Source organism: Dendropsophus ebraccatus, chromosome 5 (assembly GCF_027789765.1).
Source record: "Dendropsophus ebraccatus isolate aDenEbr1 chromosome 5, aDenEbr1.pat, whole genome shotgun sequence".
In the NCBI taxonomy this organism is placed as follows: Eukaryota; Metazoa; Chordata; class Amphibia; order Anura; family Hylidae; genus Dendropsophus; species Dendropsophus ebraccatus.
Genome location: NC_091458.1, coordinates 92,123,828 through 92,142,489, shown reverse-complemented (window position 1 = coordinate 92,142,489; position 18,662 = coordinate 92,123,828). Strand labels below are relative to the sequence as shown.

The following is an 18,662-nucleotide window of genomic DNA, read 5'->3' as shown; positions in this document are numbered from 1 at the left end:
GTGTTACTGCATCATTTTTGCAAAGACGCTGATGTACTGCAATGGTACTCCAACAAGTGTGAACATAGCCCTAATTTCACTGCAGACTTTTGCACTATCACTGAAGTTGCAGCACTTGTTTCTGGATGGTCAGGAATGGTAAATCACTCAGGGGATTGGGGGATCCAGCCCCGCCTCCTGTGATATCACGCCTTACCCATCTGTCTGCATCATCAGCCTGTGCTCAGCAAACACACACAATGTGAGACAGAGGCATGGAATATTTGTCTCCTTGGGGGGGGGGGAATAGCAGAAGGAGCAGGAGACAATGTGGATTTGCACAGAGGCCAGTTTTCTTTACTTTCTGGATTTCAATCAGCTACCAGTGTGGCAGAACCGTACAGATATGGTAATACACTGTATAGACACATCTATATAACTTTTAATGTAGTTTTAATATAAAAACAGTTTTCCTTATGTGGAGTTCCCCTTTTAGTGAATTAAATTGTAGATTGGCCGATATCCTCTAGACACATTGCTTATCTAATTGAGTTCTTACATAAATATGGTTAATGTAGTACTATGAGATCGAGTCATAGTCTATGTACTGCCATTCTCCTTTCTCTTTTTATCTTCAGTTTAGTGCAATTCTTCCTTGTGTTTAAGGGTAATCTTACAGACTGTTTAATAATAGGAACATGCTTTTTGACAACCCTGTATACCTGTGATACCTGTGCTGGAATGGCAGTGAATTAAAAACAAAAGAGGAAAAGGGAGTTTGACTTAAAGGGTACAGAATTTCAGAAAGGGCCAGAGACTTCTATTGTAATATACTTACAATGCAGTACAATTTAGGAGCGGACTACAAACCTGCTGGATTTTTTTGAAGGGGTATCCTTCTGTACTTCTGTACATTCATTTAGCAAACCTGCCTACCACTCGATATATCCCCTTTTTATTCCCATTGTTGACAGCTGGTTGTCTAGGTTACAGATCACCACTCTACTCTACAAACAGTGGTCTGGCGGATATATATATATATATATATATATATATATATATATATATATATATATGCTTTTTTTAAATACTTTAAGTATATTTATATACTTTATACAGTGTATATATACACTGTCTGTCAATTCCACTATACAGTATTTATTTCTCAGCCAGATCACTTCTTTTTCGAGCAGAGAGGTGGTCTGCAGCCTAGACAACAAGCTGTCAACAATGGGAGCAAAGAGAAAAAAACGCAAGTTTACTAAATTAATATTTTACTTTGTGAAACCTACAAGTTTAACCGTGTTAGTTGAGATGAGAATACAGTCAAGCTATTTCAGTCTACATTCTACAGTAGGTGCAATGTGAAAATTACTGACAAATCTGTTCTCAAAAAGATTGGTTAGTGTGAATCATATTTGTTGAAAAAAAATAAAAAAACATTAAAAACATGAACATTGATAAACATGAAGCTGAAAAGGCTAGAAAAACCTGAATAAAGACCTGGATGTAGCACTATTAATTTAAGACTATTACTCTTCCTAGGAGTGGGTGTCTTGAAGAGTTGACACTTAGGATGAGGTTAGTAAGGTAAGTGTGGCGAAAATTTTTATTAAAGTATTGTATTGCCCCTAAAAAGTTATACAAATCACCAATATACACTTATTACGGGAAATGCTTATAAAGTGCTTTTTTCCCTGCACTTACCACTGCATCAAGGCTTCACTTCCTGGATAACATGGTGATGTCACAACTAGCAATGATCGAACAGGACCGAAGTTCAGGGATACAGCCTATTACCTAGGCTGTATCCCTGTTTTCCAGGCGGTTCTCGGGCTGTCTTCACCTTCCCCACAGAACAAAAAGGCAACGGTAGTCAAATGCCGATAATTCGGGTTCGTACGAACCTGAACTTTGGCCCTGTTCGATCATCTCTAGTCACGACTCTGCTTACAGAGCTGTGCTGGCTGTGGCTGCTGGAGAGGATGATGGCAGAGGGATGCTCAGTGTTCCTCCAGTGCCCTGTGTCCCTCAGTGTCCCTCTGTCATCATCCCCTCCAGCAGCCACAGCCCGCACAGCTCTGGGAGTCGGGTCGTGACATCACCATTTTATCCAGGAAGTGAAGACTTGATGTAGTAATAAGTGCAGGGAAAAAAAAGCACTTTATAAGCATTTCCCGTAACAAGTGTATATTGGTGATTTGTATAACTTTTTTGGGGAAATACAATATTTTTATAAAAATTTTTAACAGATTCTCCTTTTAAAGAGCTGCAAAAGAAACCAAGAGTAACAGCAAAGACTTCCAACAAACTGCACAACTGCACAAACCATTATAACCTCTGTTAACATGTCCACAATAAAAAAAAAACACTCACACACAAAACAGAACTGTTTGTAGAAGGAAACCACAAAGGAAGCTGTTTCAAATAAGACCTGGATGTTTCATAACGCTGGTGGGAAAGTGTTCTGTGGAAAGATGGGAACACTAGGGGAGATTTATCAAACATGGTGTAAAGTGAAACTGGCTCAGTTGCCCATAGCAACCAATCAGATTCCACCTTTCATTTTCCAAAGAGTCTGTGAGGAATGAAAGGTGGAATCTGATTGGTTGCTAGGGGCAACTGAGCCAGTTTCACTTTACACCATGTTTGATAAATCTCCCCCACTGTATCAGAAATGCACAGTGCTGTTTAAAGGAAAAAAAAAACCCTGGCCCAGATTTATCAAAGGGTGTAAAATATATACTGGTTTAAACTGACCACAGCAACCAATCCCAGCTCAGATTTCGTTTTTTTTTTATTTTTATATTTTACACACTTTGATTAATTTCCCCTACTGTATACCAACACTAAAACCTTAGACGCATAATGGTTTGGAGATGCATTGCAGTCACTGAGGGCAAAATAAATGTAAAGGTGAATCACAACATTTTAAGGGTATCACACATACAAGATCTACGGCAGATTTCATGTTGTAGATTTTATGTCGTGCTCCATGATTTAGTTACATTGATATCTGTAGCTTTAAATCCATGACCTCAAATATGAAGCAAATCCTGTATGTGTGATTGGATTCTCAAATGATTGTTAACCAATTTTTATTTTTATTTTTTCAAATCAACTGATGCCAGAAAGTGCCATAGATTTGTAATTGACTTCTTTAAAAAAAATATTCCAGTACTTATCAGCTGCTGTATGTTCTGCAGGAAGTGGTGTATTCTCTAGTCTGACACAGTGCTCTCTGCTGCCACCTCTGTCCATGTCAGGAACTGTCAAAAGCAGAAGTAAATCCCCATAGAAAACCTCTCCTGCTCTTCAGAATGGAAAAAATGCCACTCCCGTCAGGACATACAGCAGCTGTTCAATTATTTAAAGCTACATGACCATTTAGGGTCTGTTCACACGTACAGACTCGCTGCGTAAAACTCGCACAGAACTCGCATGAAAGTAGCTGCGTTTTTTGTGGTGTTGAACTGGCCTGTGAAAATCATGTGAAAATCAAAACTCACATGTAAAAATCGCATCAAACACGCAGTGAGAATACACATACATTGGCTTGATAGGAATCAGTATCACTGTGAATTTATGTGCGAGAAACTCACAGCGATAAATACGCAGAGTCTGTACGTGTGAACAGACCCTTAATGGAAGTGATTGCCACTAAAGTGGGTCTATAGGTTAATAAACTCAGTGTCTCTGTCGTTATAAGCAAGAGTAGTTTGCAATTTACATTCATTATTATTTTTCTTTGTTATCATGCTGTAAAACAAAGCTATACTTACCAGAAATCCAGGTCCAGTCTCCTGAAGGCAGCTTTTTAGTCATGTGCCTGTCGAAAAAAAAAGAGACTGAACACATGAAGCCCCAGCCAGTACTGTGTGTCACAGCTCAAAGTGTCCATCAATCACATGATTGCCTGCTTTGTGAGCGCTCAGATGAACTGGGAAACATGGGACTTCCTGTGTTCTGACTCTTTGAAAAAAAAAAAAAAAAAAAAGTGAACGCAGGTGCAGTGTTTTCCATGACAACTATAAAAATAAATAATGAATGTAAATGGCAAACTTGCTTTATTTCACATCCCCTGTTGATTTACATTTTGAAAGATATAACGACAGTGACACCTTAAGGTTCACTTTTTCTTACTGCACTTTGGATGTTTACACATTGTGTTCAATCAAAGGCATGAACATTACAACTGTTTGTGTATTATTAGTATAATTTTTTTTCTTTTTTGTCTATAAATGTTACTTGGGTAACAGTAATACCACATTTTATTAAGGCATGGTTCACACTAACTGATCTTTCTTTAGAACAGATTCGTCAGTAACCTGGCTTTGTGGCCCTTTAGTTAATGGGAAAATCTCCTGTGACAAACACGCTTTCAATCTAATTTACTTATTTAAAATGCCTTCTGCTAATTATATCTAAGAGAAGTCTATAACATGGACATGCATTGTGAATTTTTACTTAATGTGCTTAATAAAAGACATAAACGCCAAACAGATTTTATCACTCTTAGTAATGCTAAATTCAGACTCCTATGCACTAATAGCCCACCAAACTTAATACATAAATGAGTCAAAATCAAATTATCTCAGAATATACAAATTTTTTATTGATACATATCTAAAAAAATCATACAATTAAGGCTGGGTTTACATATATGTTTGCATCAGTTGCGTTTTTTGTCTAAAAACTGACCACAACTAATGTCACAATTGATGCCAAAAATGCATCAGTTGCCATAATTTTTTCTATCCTTCTTTTCATTAAAAACCATCAGTTTCCATCAGTTGTCACAAGTTGCTCTCATTTTTTTTCCAAGTATGTTTTCCTGTCCTTTTTAATGGGATTTGCGGGGGAGCGCACAGGGGGGCTATATACTAATCGGGGGAGCTCACAGGGGGCTATATACTACAAGGGCAGGGCACACAGGGGGGCTATATGGGAGGGGGATGGGAGAGCGCACAGGGAGGCTATATACTAATTGGGGGAGCTCACAGGGGGCCTATATGGGAGGGGGGGAGCGCACAGGGGGGCTAATTGGGAGGGGGAGAGCGCACAGGGGGGCTAATTGGGAGGGGGAGAGTGCACAGGGGGGCTAATTGGGAGGGGGACATGGGGGGGCTATATACTACTGGGGGAGAGCACACAGGGAAGCTAAATACTACTGGGGGAGCAACAGGGGGGCTATATACTACTGGAGGAGCAACAGGGGGGGCGATATACTACTGTGCGACCAAGGGGGGGACTATAGGGGAGTGGGAGAGCACACAGGGGGAGAGATATGTTTATTTCTTTACACTGTGCTGCTATTTGCCTGAACGCCGGATGCCAGAGCCGAACGGCATGCGTCCTGCCCGGCGAGGCATCCGGCGCTATATTCGATTGAATTGGTGCGGCGGCGGTCCGTCAGGACGCTGCAAGATGTGTCCTAACGCACCGACGGTCCGGCGGCCACTATTTCACCGCCGCACATTTTGAACGATCCCATTGAAAACAATGGGATCAGTTCAATGATGCGTCGGAGGGAAACTCTGCCGCACCGCCGGACATATGTAAACCCGGCCTAAGCATTTAAAAAAATAACATGATTGTTTGAGAGCCGGAGGTAAAAAAAAAAAAAAAAAAAACACAGTAGCAGCAGTACCACATGGTAAAAATTAGAAGATTTAAGCTAATCACACATATTGCCTTGTTCTGTATATAATAATCAGCAGCCAAATGGGTGTGTGACCTTTCCTAGACTGCTATATTATTCGTCAGAACCTTCGGTTTTCAATCATGTAAAAAAAAATTATGTTTAATTGTATGAATTTTTTATGATAATGTATCAATATAAATTTTGTATATTCTGAGATAATTAGATTTTGACTCATTTATGTATTAGGTTTGGTGGGTTAATAAAAGACATGCCTAGTACAACTGTTTGTGTATTACTAGGTCAGTCAGATGGTGTTTGTCTATAAATGTTACTTGGCTAACAATCAGACCACGTTATTGGTAATCTTTGCAGAAATCCAGGTAATTCCAAAGGGTTGGAACAGGCAGCAGCAATGTTCTAATTTTTAGAAGAGCGAACCTCGAGCACACCCTTGTATGTCCGGACCCGAGCGTATGCCATTTGATCACCATAGGCTGTATCTATGTTTAGCAGGACTCGCTAGAGATGCATCAAGCCACCACTAATCACCACGTTCGAGTTTGGACACACCCAAGCGTGCTCCAGGTTTGCTTATCTCTAGTTGTCATCATTACATTGGGCTTAGGTTACCTATAGTTTTTAGAGTTTTTAAATGATAGCCCATCAGATGTGAACTTATAATATGCTCCCCATAACAAGGATTGTATTTTATAGTGGCAGACTTTTGATATACACATGTCAAATGTCAAGTCCGGGTGGAGGGCTGAGGAGCTGACCTCATGCCATACAATGTGTGTATGTGCTGCTGACTGCAGTGACCACTATACACCTACATGATGCAGTCGTTCGTTGCTGATCAGCAAAAAGTATTGCTGTGTACTGTACATGAGTATTGCTGTGTACTGTTCAAGCAGTCAAGCAAACACAAGTTTTCTAGAGAAACAAAAATGTTACAACGAAGCTTTGAAAACTGAGAAAAATCTTTCTAAAATAAAAATGCAACCTCCTAGTCACTTTCTAAATAAAGAAAACTAAACTATGAAACATTCTATTTAGAATTGCTGAATACAAAAATGATCTTTCAAAATATAACATTTCCCAAGCACAGTGAACATCATACATGAAAAAAAAAAAAAAAATACCCCCCCAGTACCAGAAATGCTGTTTTCAGGTCTACTCGCATTCCAAAAAACATTGATTGAAGTCCCGTCCCCCAAACTGGTACAAACTCCAATATTACAAAGTCCAGCTCCATGGAAAAGAAATAGTCCATAGACTGCTCTATAGTTGTCATAGATATCACAATAATTGTACTGACCAACAGAATTGAGTAAAACATGTCATTTTTACCACATGGTGAATTTAGAGAGAAAAAACTAAACTAAAGCTCTATGAGGATATGTTCCCACACAGTATTTTTTCTCAGTATTTTGGTCAGTATTTATCAACCAAAACCAGGAGTGGATTGAAAACACAGAAAGGCTCTGTTCACACACTGCTGAAATTGAGTGAATGGCCGCCATATAACAGCAAATAATGTCTGTTATTTCAAAACGTCCATTGTTTTAAAATAATGACAATTATTTTCCAATAAATCATGGAAAGCCACTCAATTTCAACAGTGTGTGTGAACATAGCCTTTTTTTGTAGTTTTGTTTTAAAAAATACTGACCAAAATACTGTGTGTGAACATAGCCTTAAACTGCTATTTTTTCCCGATTTGGCCACTGAAATTTAGTTTTGTTTCATAATATATTATACTATATGGTGAGATTAAGGGCGCCATCAAATAGTATGGCTTGCCCAGTAAAAAATAGACCAATTGACATATGTATGCGATGTGCTGCGAAATCAGTTGAAACTATATAAGTAAAGAAATTATTATTATATCAGCTCTAAAAAATAAAAACAGTATGGATCTTAGCTAATACAATTTATAGGATTCTCTACCAAGCTGATGATGACACATATATTAAACCTGACATATTGTTTTACTAGCGTACTCAAAGTACAACTTTTTTTTCCTCTTCCTACAATCCTCTTCAGCTTTCCCCTAAGTTTTCATCTTATAAATCTGTATATTTGGCCTTGACTCCAAGTAACACAAAGTGACAGCTGCTTTCTAATCCTGTTAGCAGCCTTCTCAATCGAATGTCATGACAAATCTTGTCCTCCCACCTACTCCATTTGAGCTGGAGAATCAGGCTCAACAACACGTTTAGATGGGACACAAATGACATGCGTTCAGCCGCCATTGACATCTATTTATTAAAGATTTGTGTAGTTTACCATAGTACGAGCATTCCCAGTTGTAGAACCTTTCACATTTTTAAAGATGAGGGAAAGAACCTTTCTTTGATTTAGTATATACAGATGCTGCTTCCTCATTTTATCACTTGTAATGTACCCGGCATCGCATCAGGAAGTTGTGATTGTGGTTTCAGTATAAAGACATAGCAGATTCTTCTTTGGTAAGTTGTGACTGCTTGTTTCTAGGCAACTGTCTGTAGTTCATAAAAGCCTGAGCAGGTGGATGCAGATAGGAGGCCTTGCAGGATATCTCTTCAATTCTAGATCTAGCACACAAAAAAAAAATCTTACAAGCATGGTGATAGCATGGAAGGAAAGCAATTGAACTAGAATTATGTTGGATACTGCCAGAAAGCTTGGGATACTTTGCAGACGTCAAGGAACCGCTAAATATATAATGTATGCTACACACTAATAACCTCTTTTACTATATTGACATATAGTGAAATGCAAATTGAAGAAATATAATGTATATTTACGTATCTTCCTTAAGGGTCCATTTACACAGAAAGATTATCTGACAGATTATCTGCCAGAAATTTGAAGCCAAAAGCAGGAATGGATTTGAAAAGAGGAGAAATCTCAGGCTTTCCTCTATGACCTGATCTCTGCTTATAGTCTGTTCCTGGCTTTGGCTTCAAATCTTTGTCAGATAATCTTTCTGTGTAAATGGACCCTAATGGTCCTTTTACACTGTGCGATAATTCGCCCGATCACACGATTAACGATTTTGAATGAACGATGTTTTTTTTATAACAATCAGCGTTTAGACGGAACGATACATCGTACGGAAAATTCACTATGCGATCGTTTTAGCCTATCTAACACATAGGTGAAATCGCTGAAAGAATGTTTACACGGAACAATCTGCGAATTTTTTGCGAACGATCAACAATGATTTGAGAACATGTTGAAAGATCAAAATGAACGATTTTTTGCTGGTCGTTTGATCGTTCGCTGCGTTTACACGTACAATTATCGTTCGAATTCGACCGTTATCGTGCAAAAACGAACGATCAATCGTCTCGTGTAAAAGGACCATAACACTGTATTTGTTTATTGTAATTTGAACATAAGTTCAAATACACACACACAAATATATACATACACACCTACAGATGTACAGCGTTCTAAGTTTTATTGTATATTTTGACAATATATGGTTACATGTAAATAATGTTTTATTAATATAAGCGTGGTATCATACGAGGCATGTATCGGTGTTACAATCTAGTCTATAGTGTCTATATATACAGAGAGAGAAGTGTGCCGTATGGTTTCTTTATGTACTGTTCTTTATAGTGTTCTTGTTTGTACACTGTAATTGGGGTTATTTCTACACAATGCAAAACATACAGAAACTGAACAGACGTTGAAATAAAAGAAAGGCATTATGAGTGAATTGCATCTTTACTACATGAGGCGTTGATGGTGGACTGAATTGTGCCCTAATGATGTGAGTTTATGACCCTGTGCTGAACAAACCAATTATATGTAGTGGTTCATCTTTAATCCTTTGATCTAGACAGGCAGTTGGGGTCAGACCTCTAGGAGAGAAAAAAATAGCTCTGTGTAAATTCATGGAATGGGAAATAAAAGAGCCGTCAGTGGGTTTAAACTTTTAAACTCCTTTCTTTTTTTGCATGTATCTGTCCATAAATATTTCTTCCTTAAAAAATTGTATATTCCTTTCTGTGTGAGCCTAGATTCAGGCTATGTTCACAAATGGCATTTCATTAGTGATAATTATGTGGTTTTGCAGTGAATGGCACCTATCGCTTTACACTAGCACTATTTTTGCCATCCTTCTGTCAAAATTGCAGCAAAAATAGCACTATTTTACTGTGATTGGGCAGTCCACTGAAAGATTGCGTCAAAATGTAATTTAATTTAAAAGCCATGTGTGAATGTAGCCTCAGGTAAGCTGCTGTAATATGACAATTGGCATGTACACAATTAAATTTAATGCAACTCATTTGTGTGAAAATGTGAAAGTTAACTAGAAATCAGGACAGAGAACAGAGCTTGTATGCAGAGCCCAAGATGCATATTAAACTCTCACACCTGTGTCCACCCCAAAAAATCTGTAATTGAAGGATTTCCACTTATGAAGGAAAATCAGCAGGGATGATATTGATCCATCTTTTTAGGGGGCCAGAGTGCAGCAGAAGGTGATACTGTGGAAGGCCCCCATACGCCCTCTGTTTTTCTGCCAAATTAGGCAGAAGGTTCAGAGAGTAAGAGAACAAAAGGCTGGTCTTATTCCATAGTGCAGCTTTATCCCAATCACCCCCCCCCCCCAAACAGCTTTTTTCTCCACCTACTTGTTTCATAATAGTGAGCTGCCTTCTCCTGCAATGAAACAGTTACTGTTCAAATAAGCAGGAAACAGTTTTGTTTTAATTGCTAAAATGATTCGGAAGTGCTTCGTGTGCTGCTCCTATACAGCAGGTGCTGCGCATTAATTGGCCTGTGCAGGCCTGACCCAGGGTCCCTTGCAGCGGGCCCAATTTTAGGCAGAGTTGAATCACTTATTTATTATATTGTATAACCTGGCGTACATGATGAGTGCTTGCAAGTATTTTATTTCATGGTCTGCAGTTTCTAATGTCATGTGGGTTTGAAAACTTGTGTTTCTTTGGTAATGTATTACCAGCAGGTAAGCTCTAAATACCATCCATCAGGAGCTAATTTTTTACCCAGATACTCTAATGACTGATGAACCTGTCTTTAGTACGAATGTTTAGCACAGTAGAGAGCCATATGCCACTGGCACACGTTCCTATGTGTTTCCTGCAGCAGAACGGATTAGAAAGGAAATTAAATTATATTAACTTTCTTTCAGTCACCTACATTAATTTCTCATAGAAATATACTTGTGTGGAGTTCTAAGAAATCACTGATATTTTTACAATAAGCTGGTAGCAAATATGTGTATAATAACTGATACTGTATAGTAGCTATTCCTGTTCAGCCCTTAACAGAACGGCATCATGCTTTGTTGCCTTCCGTCTGCTTCGGCCAGACCTTAGCACATTAGAAGTCCCTCCCCTGTGTGGGAAGACCACAGCTGTTACTGTAAATCTCATCCAGTAACTGTATCACCCCATTTTGTGGCTCTGAAGGATGAAATTGAGAAATGGAGCACTGTGCAGTCATCCTTTACGCCTGCAATTTTAGCCTTTGCATTTCATTTTCATGCTTTTATTCCAAAGCAAATGGCAATGGGCGAGCAACAGTGTTCTTGATAAATGTTCGCCGCTCCCTTCTATGCCTTTTCTATTCTGTGCCTCACGTTTCCAGCCTTGCTGTGTGACATCTCTGATACGCCTATGGACTCAGAGACAAGGTGCTGGGACGCAGTAGAAAGAAGTTCCTCAAGTAATGTATCATTACTTTCTTACTGTTGTATATGTATCTGGAAACCTTTTCCAGAAGTTGACAGGTGCTTTAATTAGAAATAAAAAGAAGTTTACATCATTAGCACAACAAAGTCAATGATGAGCTTGAAGGCAATCCTCTAGGGAAGGGTGTCTCTGAAAATGAAAGGGACTTGATAGATTTCCATATCATTTATAACTCCCCTAATTGCATTTGGAAGGCTTGCCAATAAAATGGAAAATTGGCAGCCTATATCCATTATAGTAATTTTGCCGACCATGGCAAGCAGCTGGCGTGACTGGATTTTATTTCCCACCACCCATAATTAATCATCAGCTGGAGACGTTTGAAACTTCAAATTGTGGCAGTGCTGTGTCACATCCATATTTCCTTAAAGCACAAAAAACGGCTCAGTATATGTACTGACTGTTCCTTCAAGCTAACTCATTTAGGTACAAGGCAAACTGCTGCTTAATGAGTGTTACTTTGATAATCGGATGTGAATGTGACCCTCTGACCCCTTCATGTCAAAGGAAAGAACTCTGCATGCTGGATGAAAGATACAGGATGGAGGGCTGCAAACTTTGCTCCAATTAAACAGGGTGTATAGAAGTACATCAGTTTAGATTGGGTTTATCAGAGAGACTTGTAGGGCTTGTGACTATTTAGTAGGAGTAGCAGTGAAAGCACCCTGTCACATTGATTTGGGTTGTGTCCAGTGATCTATGTTTCTTTGTAGAATATTGCTCAAACAAATCTGTTCTTAAAGGCAGGTGGCTTGTTTTAATTTACTCTGTTCTTGCTAAATAATGGCAGTGGCCTTTTAAAACATCATATTGGATGTAGGTTACAGTTGTCATATGTCACAGTGTGTGACTGTTTTCTAATATGCCATGATCTTATGTACTAAAATGTAATGCATTTCAAGAGACAAACACCCTTGTGATAAAGTAAATAATTATTCTTCCAACATGTCTGACACAGATACTGTTACCAATATGGTTGTTGTCAGCAGCATTCTTCGAATTGCAGGATATAGATTGCTAGCTCTTGGGTGCCAAGTTCATTTTTGTGCAAGGATTTAGCTTTACATTGGAAGCTGAAAGCATCTGCCATCTTTACTGTAAGGGGCATTATAGGTTACGACTCTAGCAGATTTGGATCAGAGCAGTGTGGACAAACAACACCTCCAACGTATGTTCAGTAAGTCCCATCTTCCAGGACAGCATGATATCTCACATTTCCATCACAAACACCCAGGAAATGCTAATTAAAGCCTCATCCCCAGACATTTTCATAAACTCTTCAATGTGTCGCTCCTTCTTGGCTCTGATCCTTCCTCAGTTCTTTTAATTTATTTTTTCTTGAGTTCAAACTATTTTTTTTCTCGCAAACTAAAGCAGTGAATATCTACTTACTACATACTGTACTGATCCCTTTGCACAATAATACAGAATCGATTTTCTTAAAATGAAGACAAAAAACACATTACTTCTAAGCAGCTTTAGTGCATTTCCTCCATTTTACAAGGTCCTGTTATATCTTGATTTGTACTATGTTTTTTTTTTATATGTATAATGTAGGTTTATTACCATTATTGTCTCTCATGTCCTAAATACATGTAATTATATTGTGACAGGTTTCTGAGGGACAAGAGATTTGTGTCATTGAAGCAATGAAGATGCAGAACAGCATGACTGCGGCTAAAACTGCAAAGGTACTGTGCTCCTCTTTCTTCATTCACATCTGTATGGCTGCAGAATGTATCTTAGTGACCATAGGGGGTTTAAAATAAAAATATATATTTATATGTTCCATATAACAATAAATATATAAGAGGTGTTAATTGTGATTATTTGATCTCTTTACACAAATATTTTCATGGGCAGATATATATCCTGCCCTGATACCTGAAGGTTCTATATATTGAGCATAGCTGTGGAGAACCATATTCTCTGTTTGTCCCCCTATGTATCCAAACTGGATAATTCCCTGGTTAAAAAAAAAAAAAAAAAAAAAAGGGAAATGCTCTGTATTTCATGGTGAGGTGTACTTGATTTGCAGATAGCATCTGAATTATGCTATGGAATATACCATAGTAGAAATCTGTGTATGCATTCTATTAGGCAGCATGCATGCCACTGCCCTATTATCATTTTTTTTCAAAGCTCCCTTCATTCAGGAGCTCTAATATTAACAGAACTTTGCTCCATTAACAGCCTTCACTTTTAAATACCTTTTAAATATATAAAATAAATATAAAATACATTATTACTAACTTGTGCCATGTGATTGCACAGGGACATAATAAACTCCTTTCATAATAATAATTTGAAAGATAGCATTAATAACAGAATTTCTCATCTGTTGGCTGTTATTCAGCCATTCAATTTTTTTTTATGTGTTTCTGAATATTGTACATGACCGTGTTTTATAGCAAGTTACACTATTGTGTAACTGATGCTGTACATGTGAGAAAATGATTGGCACTGTGTAACGAATACTTATATGAGCACATGTGCTGTTCTTTCCATTTATGCAATGTTTGACAGTTCTGAAAAGTTCACTATTCCAACATTTCAAATATTTTATTCCTGTCAGTGAAAGTGTTTGAACAGTTAAAGGGGTTTTCCATTGCAAACTGACTGGCCAATAATATCTGATTGGTGGGGTTCCGACATCCAGCACCTCTGTCAACAAGCTGTTTGTCATAAATACAACATTACACTGTGAACACAGACTCAATCAGAAGGCTCTATTCATTGTGTAGTGGCCGTGCTTGGTTACTATAACTCAGCCTCCATTGAAGTGAATGGTAGCTAAGTTGCAGTAACCCAAGCAGAGTCACTGCACAATGAGCAGAACTTTCTACTTCCAGCTCTGGTCACTATGTAAGTGCATGTGCCTTAGCTCTGCCAAATAGCCGTCTACCCTGCTGATCAGATAGTGATGGCCTGAGGATAGGCCATAAATAACTTTTTTTACTTTAAAACCTATTTTGTTTTGTTTTCTAACTAAAATATATTCCAAAAATGTTAACGTTTTGCTTCTGAGTATCCCTGTACACTGCTAACAACAGAATGCTGTTTAACATATGAACATTATTGTGGGTATCTGCTTACTTAAGACGTGGGAGTGACTGGAGGCCAAGCTGTCCATTTACTGTAAGATGGCTACTATAAAGTAATACTTACATGGGCACTGTCCCAATAATTTCCAAAATCTAAATCAGCAGGGGATGGGATATAAAGCATGGTTGCAACTTACATTACTATTATTTTTTTGTGATCATCCTTTAAAACCAAGCTATACTTACATGTATCCAGGTCCAGTCTCCCAAAGGCAGCTTTTTAGTTTTTTTTTTTTTTTTTAGTTCTGTTGGTTTAGAAAAAGAAATAAAAAAAACAAAAACAAATGCAGGAAGTCCAGGTCATCTGCGCGCTTACAGAGAAGGCAATTATGTGATGGACGCATTGTACTGGCCGGAACTTCCTGCTTTTGGTCTTTTTTTTTTTTTTTTTTTTCAACAAGCACAAGACTTAAAAGCTGCCTTCAGGAAACTGGACCTGGATTCGAAGTATAGTTTTGTTTTATAGCATAATACCTAAAAACAAAACTATACTGTAAATAGCAAACATGCTTTATTTCACATCCCCTGTTGATTTAGATTTTAAAATGTATAATGACAGGTACACTTTAAAGCTGCACAACCCAAATTACTCAAAATAGCCCCCATTTTCAGGATCAGTGGTGCTTCCACATTGATCACCTAGCTCTCCCCTTTTCCACAGATAAGAGGTAACATTTAGAGAGAAAAAAGCTGTAGATAAAAAATGGAAGTATTAATTCTTCCCCCACCTTTTGTACCATTCTGAAGAACTTTAGAATTTTGCAGCCACTTAATTCAAATGACAAAGTGTTCCTTTTGTTTTAGAAATTTTTTATGTAAATTGTTGCTGTCATTTAAAAAATAAGCTTGACATCACACAGAAGTGTCAAAAGCCAGGAAAACAAGAGGCAATGCACTTCTCTCTGTGGCTCTGCACTTTACCCAGCTCATTGCAGAAAATAGTCTCTATAGACTTACAATTGAACCTTTCTTCTGCAATGAGCCAGGGAGTGAGGCATATGGTGCCCGACTGATCAAAGCTTTTATTATATCTGTGTAACATGTAAAAAGTTTTTTGTTTTTTTTTTCTTTAAGAGTACCTGTCACTACCCCTAGTCTGTCTATTTTAGTTATACTTACTAGAAATCTACTAGAAATTATTTTATGGACATTGCATGTATATGCTAAAACAGACAGGCCGAGAGTGAAGAGAGGTCCTCTTTAAATGACACTTTAGGCTTTTCATTTTCCTGGTTTTGTTATTACATGTTATACATAAATTTCACAGCTTTCTGGTCTATGATATTAGCACTTCTGGTATTTAAAGGGAATCTGTCAGCACCTGGGCTGGTGCCGAGGTGCTGACAGTGCAGTGAAGGTGCATGTCCGTTAATGTATGCAGTACCTTTCTTGTAGCATTCGGTCCAGAAATTTTTTTTTATTCTTGTCTGTAACTTGTAGTGGTGAGGAGTTTGTGCCGCACTTAGGCACGCCTTGCCACCGCTTCCTCCTCCCTCTTTGCTGTCCGGCCTCCCGCTTCCTGATGCTGATGCTGGCAAGGGCCGCGCGCCGACTTGCCAGTATGCGGAAGCGCCCTGTATATCTCGCGCATGCACCTTAGCGCAGATGAGGGCATGCCCACAGTTGCTCCGCTCATCTGCGCTACGGCACATGCGGGAGATGTACAGGGCGCTTGCGCATACTGGCAAGTCGGCGCGCAGCTCTTGCCAGCAACATCATCAGGAAGCAGGAGGCCAGACAGCAAAGAAGGAGGATGAAGCGGTGGTGAGGCGTGCCTAAGTGCGGCCCAAACTCCTCACCACTACAAGTTACAGGCAAGAATTAAAAAAAACTACTGGACCGAATGCTACACGAAAGGTACTGCATACATTAACGGACATGCACCTTCACTTTAAAGGGATTATCCAGCGCCACAAAAACATGGCCACTTTTCCCCTACTGTTGCCTCCAGTTCAAGTGCGGTTTGCAATTAAGCTTCATTTACTTCAATGGAACTGAGTTTCAAAACCCCACCCAAACTGGAGACAACAGTAGGGGGAAAGTGGCCATGTTTTTGTAGCGCTGGATAACCCCTTTAAAGGGTTATCCAGCGTTAGAAAAACATGGCCACTTTCTTCCAGAGCCAGCTCTACTCTTGAGCGGGGTTTTGCAACTCTGTTCCATTCAAGTGAATGGAGCTTACTTACAGACCACACCTGAACTGGAAACAAGCATTGTGTTGTCTCTAGAAGAAAGTGGCCATGTTTTTCTAATGCTGGATAACCCCTTAAACTAGAAAAGCAGTTTGTACTTAGAACCCAGTGGCCTGGTCCACCTTTTTCCACTTTCCTTTTATTTCTTCCATTTTAGTGTATATTAAACATGACTTTGTCATTTACAGGTGACATCTGTGCACTGCAAGCCTGGCGATACCGTGGGAGAAGGAGATCTTCTAGTACAGCTTGAATAAATCTCATTCACTACATGACTCCGCTTGACACTTTATAGATTTCTGATAAACTAGAAACATACAAATGTTTTGACATGACATTCCTACAAAACAGATTTTCTACAGTTATATTTATTACAAGCATAAGTGGAATAAATAAAATAATAGTTACACGTTTTCTCATGTGTTTAAATAGTGGTGCAGCTCTCTCTGTCTGTCTGTCTCTCTCTCTCTGTCTGTCTGTCTGTCTCTCTCTCCATATATATATATGGGATTGGAGTCATTGACTCAATTGCTGAGGTTTCTTCTGACTTTTATGCACATTGCAGTCTAATATCCATAGTCATGGTACTAATACAGTTGCATTCAAAATGATGGAACCCTCATTGATAATTAGCCTTATTTGCAATATTTACAAACTTTGTTTTGCCAAATAAACAAGAAAAATGATGGGGAGATGGGGCTCTGTGTCATGTGATCAGTGGGACTTATAATGGAGATCTATGGAGCCCGACTGATAAGTTCGACTGATCACGTGACACAGAGCCAGAAGAGGACCATGCTTAGCGCGGTCTTCTCCCAGCTCTCCCGATCAGTACAGGTCTGAGTGTTCAGTGGACTAAGCAAAACTTTTTATGAATTGACAGTGACACTTTAACACACCTAATAAAAGTGAATCACCATGCCTATGGCATAGCATTGAACAGTGTATGCAATTTATTAATTGCATGTAAAAGTCCCCCAGGACTTAAAAAGTGTTTTAAAAAAAATGTTTTTAAAAATACCCCAAAGCCCCTGCCTCAATAAAAATTTAAATCACCCTCCTTTATACCATTCCATTATACAAATAAAACATATAAAAGTAAACATATTATATAATGTGGCGTGCTTAAATTGTCCAATCTATTAAAATATAACAATAGTGATCCTGCACAATTAACAGTGAAAATGAGATAGAAAAACGTGCCAGAATTGCTGATTTTTGTTGCTATATATACAGCCTTGTAGGTGAAAAACTAAAACTGTTATAAGAGTCACAATAGGGCCATTTTGCTTTTAATTGCAACTTCAAAATTAGAATTAGAAACTGCGTGTAAACTTGCAAACCATTGTGTTCGGACTGCCCTATAGAATAACAGTCATGTCACTTACTATATAGTGCATTACGTAAATACGAGATCCCCTCAAAAATTACACTATTGTGTGTTTTTTTCTAATTTCACCTATTTTTATTTTCCAAATTATTTTGGGGATGCCGTCATAAATGTTATGGTAGATTGAAAGGGGCCATTACAAAGTACACTTGTTCCTGAAAAAAACTAGCCCTTACATGGCCCTGTAGATAAAAAAAATGAAAGTGCTATAGGTGGAAAAAACACAAAAGCAAAATTGAAAATTGGTGCGGTCCTGTGGGTCATTTTAGGCCGGGTCATGAAGGGGTTAAGCAGGAGGGGGGCTCGTTCACACAGGCCCTTTGCTGCACATCCTGTATTACACCGGGAGGTGTGCAGCCGATGATTTTTTATGGGTCAGAACAACACTAGCTTTTTTGCACATTTGTTAGCTAGTTGCTGGCCATATTCCAATGTCTGGCCTGTTTTACCAATTGTACAATTTACAAATATAATAGTCCTGTGTAATAGGGCCCTAATGGTGTGTTTAGACCAGTGGTGTCGAACTCGAATACACAGTGGGCCAAAATAAAAAAATTGGACAAAGTCAGGGGCCAACCTTGATAATTATTGAAGCGCGAATGCGGCGGTCCTAGTACTGTCAGTGTGGTATGCGTC

General features: G+C 38.6%; 1 protein-coding gene across 2 annotated transcripts in view; it reads left to right on the top strand.

Annotated features, from left to right (window-relative positions):
• Positions 1-17,050, top strand: part of PCCA (propionyl-CoA carboxylase subunit alpha) — a 447,530-nt gene extending 430,480 nt beyond the window's left edge. For both annotated transcript variants that reach the window (XM_069970721.1, XM_069970720.1), the window contains 2 exons: positions 12,954-13,031; positions 16,825-17,050. In XM_069970721.1, coding sequence (XP_069826822.1) covers positions 12,954-13,031; positions 16,825-16,893 — 147 coding nt within the window. In that variant the 3' untranslated portion in view covers positions 16,894-17,050. The remainder of the gene's footprint in view (positions 1-12,953; positions 13,032-16,824) is intronic.
• Positions 17,051-18,662: the final 1,612 nt, after the last annotated feature.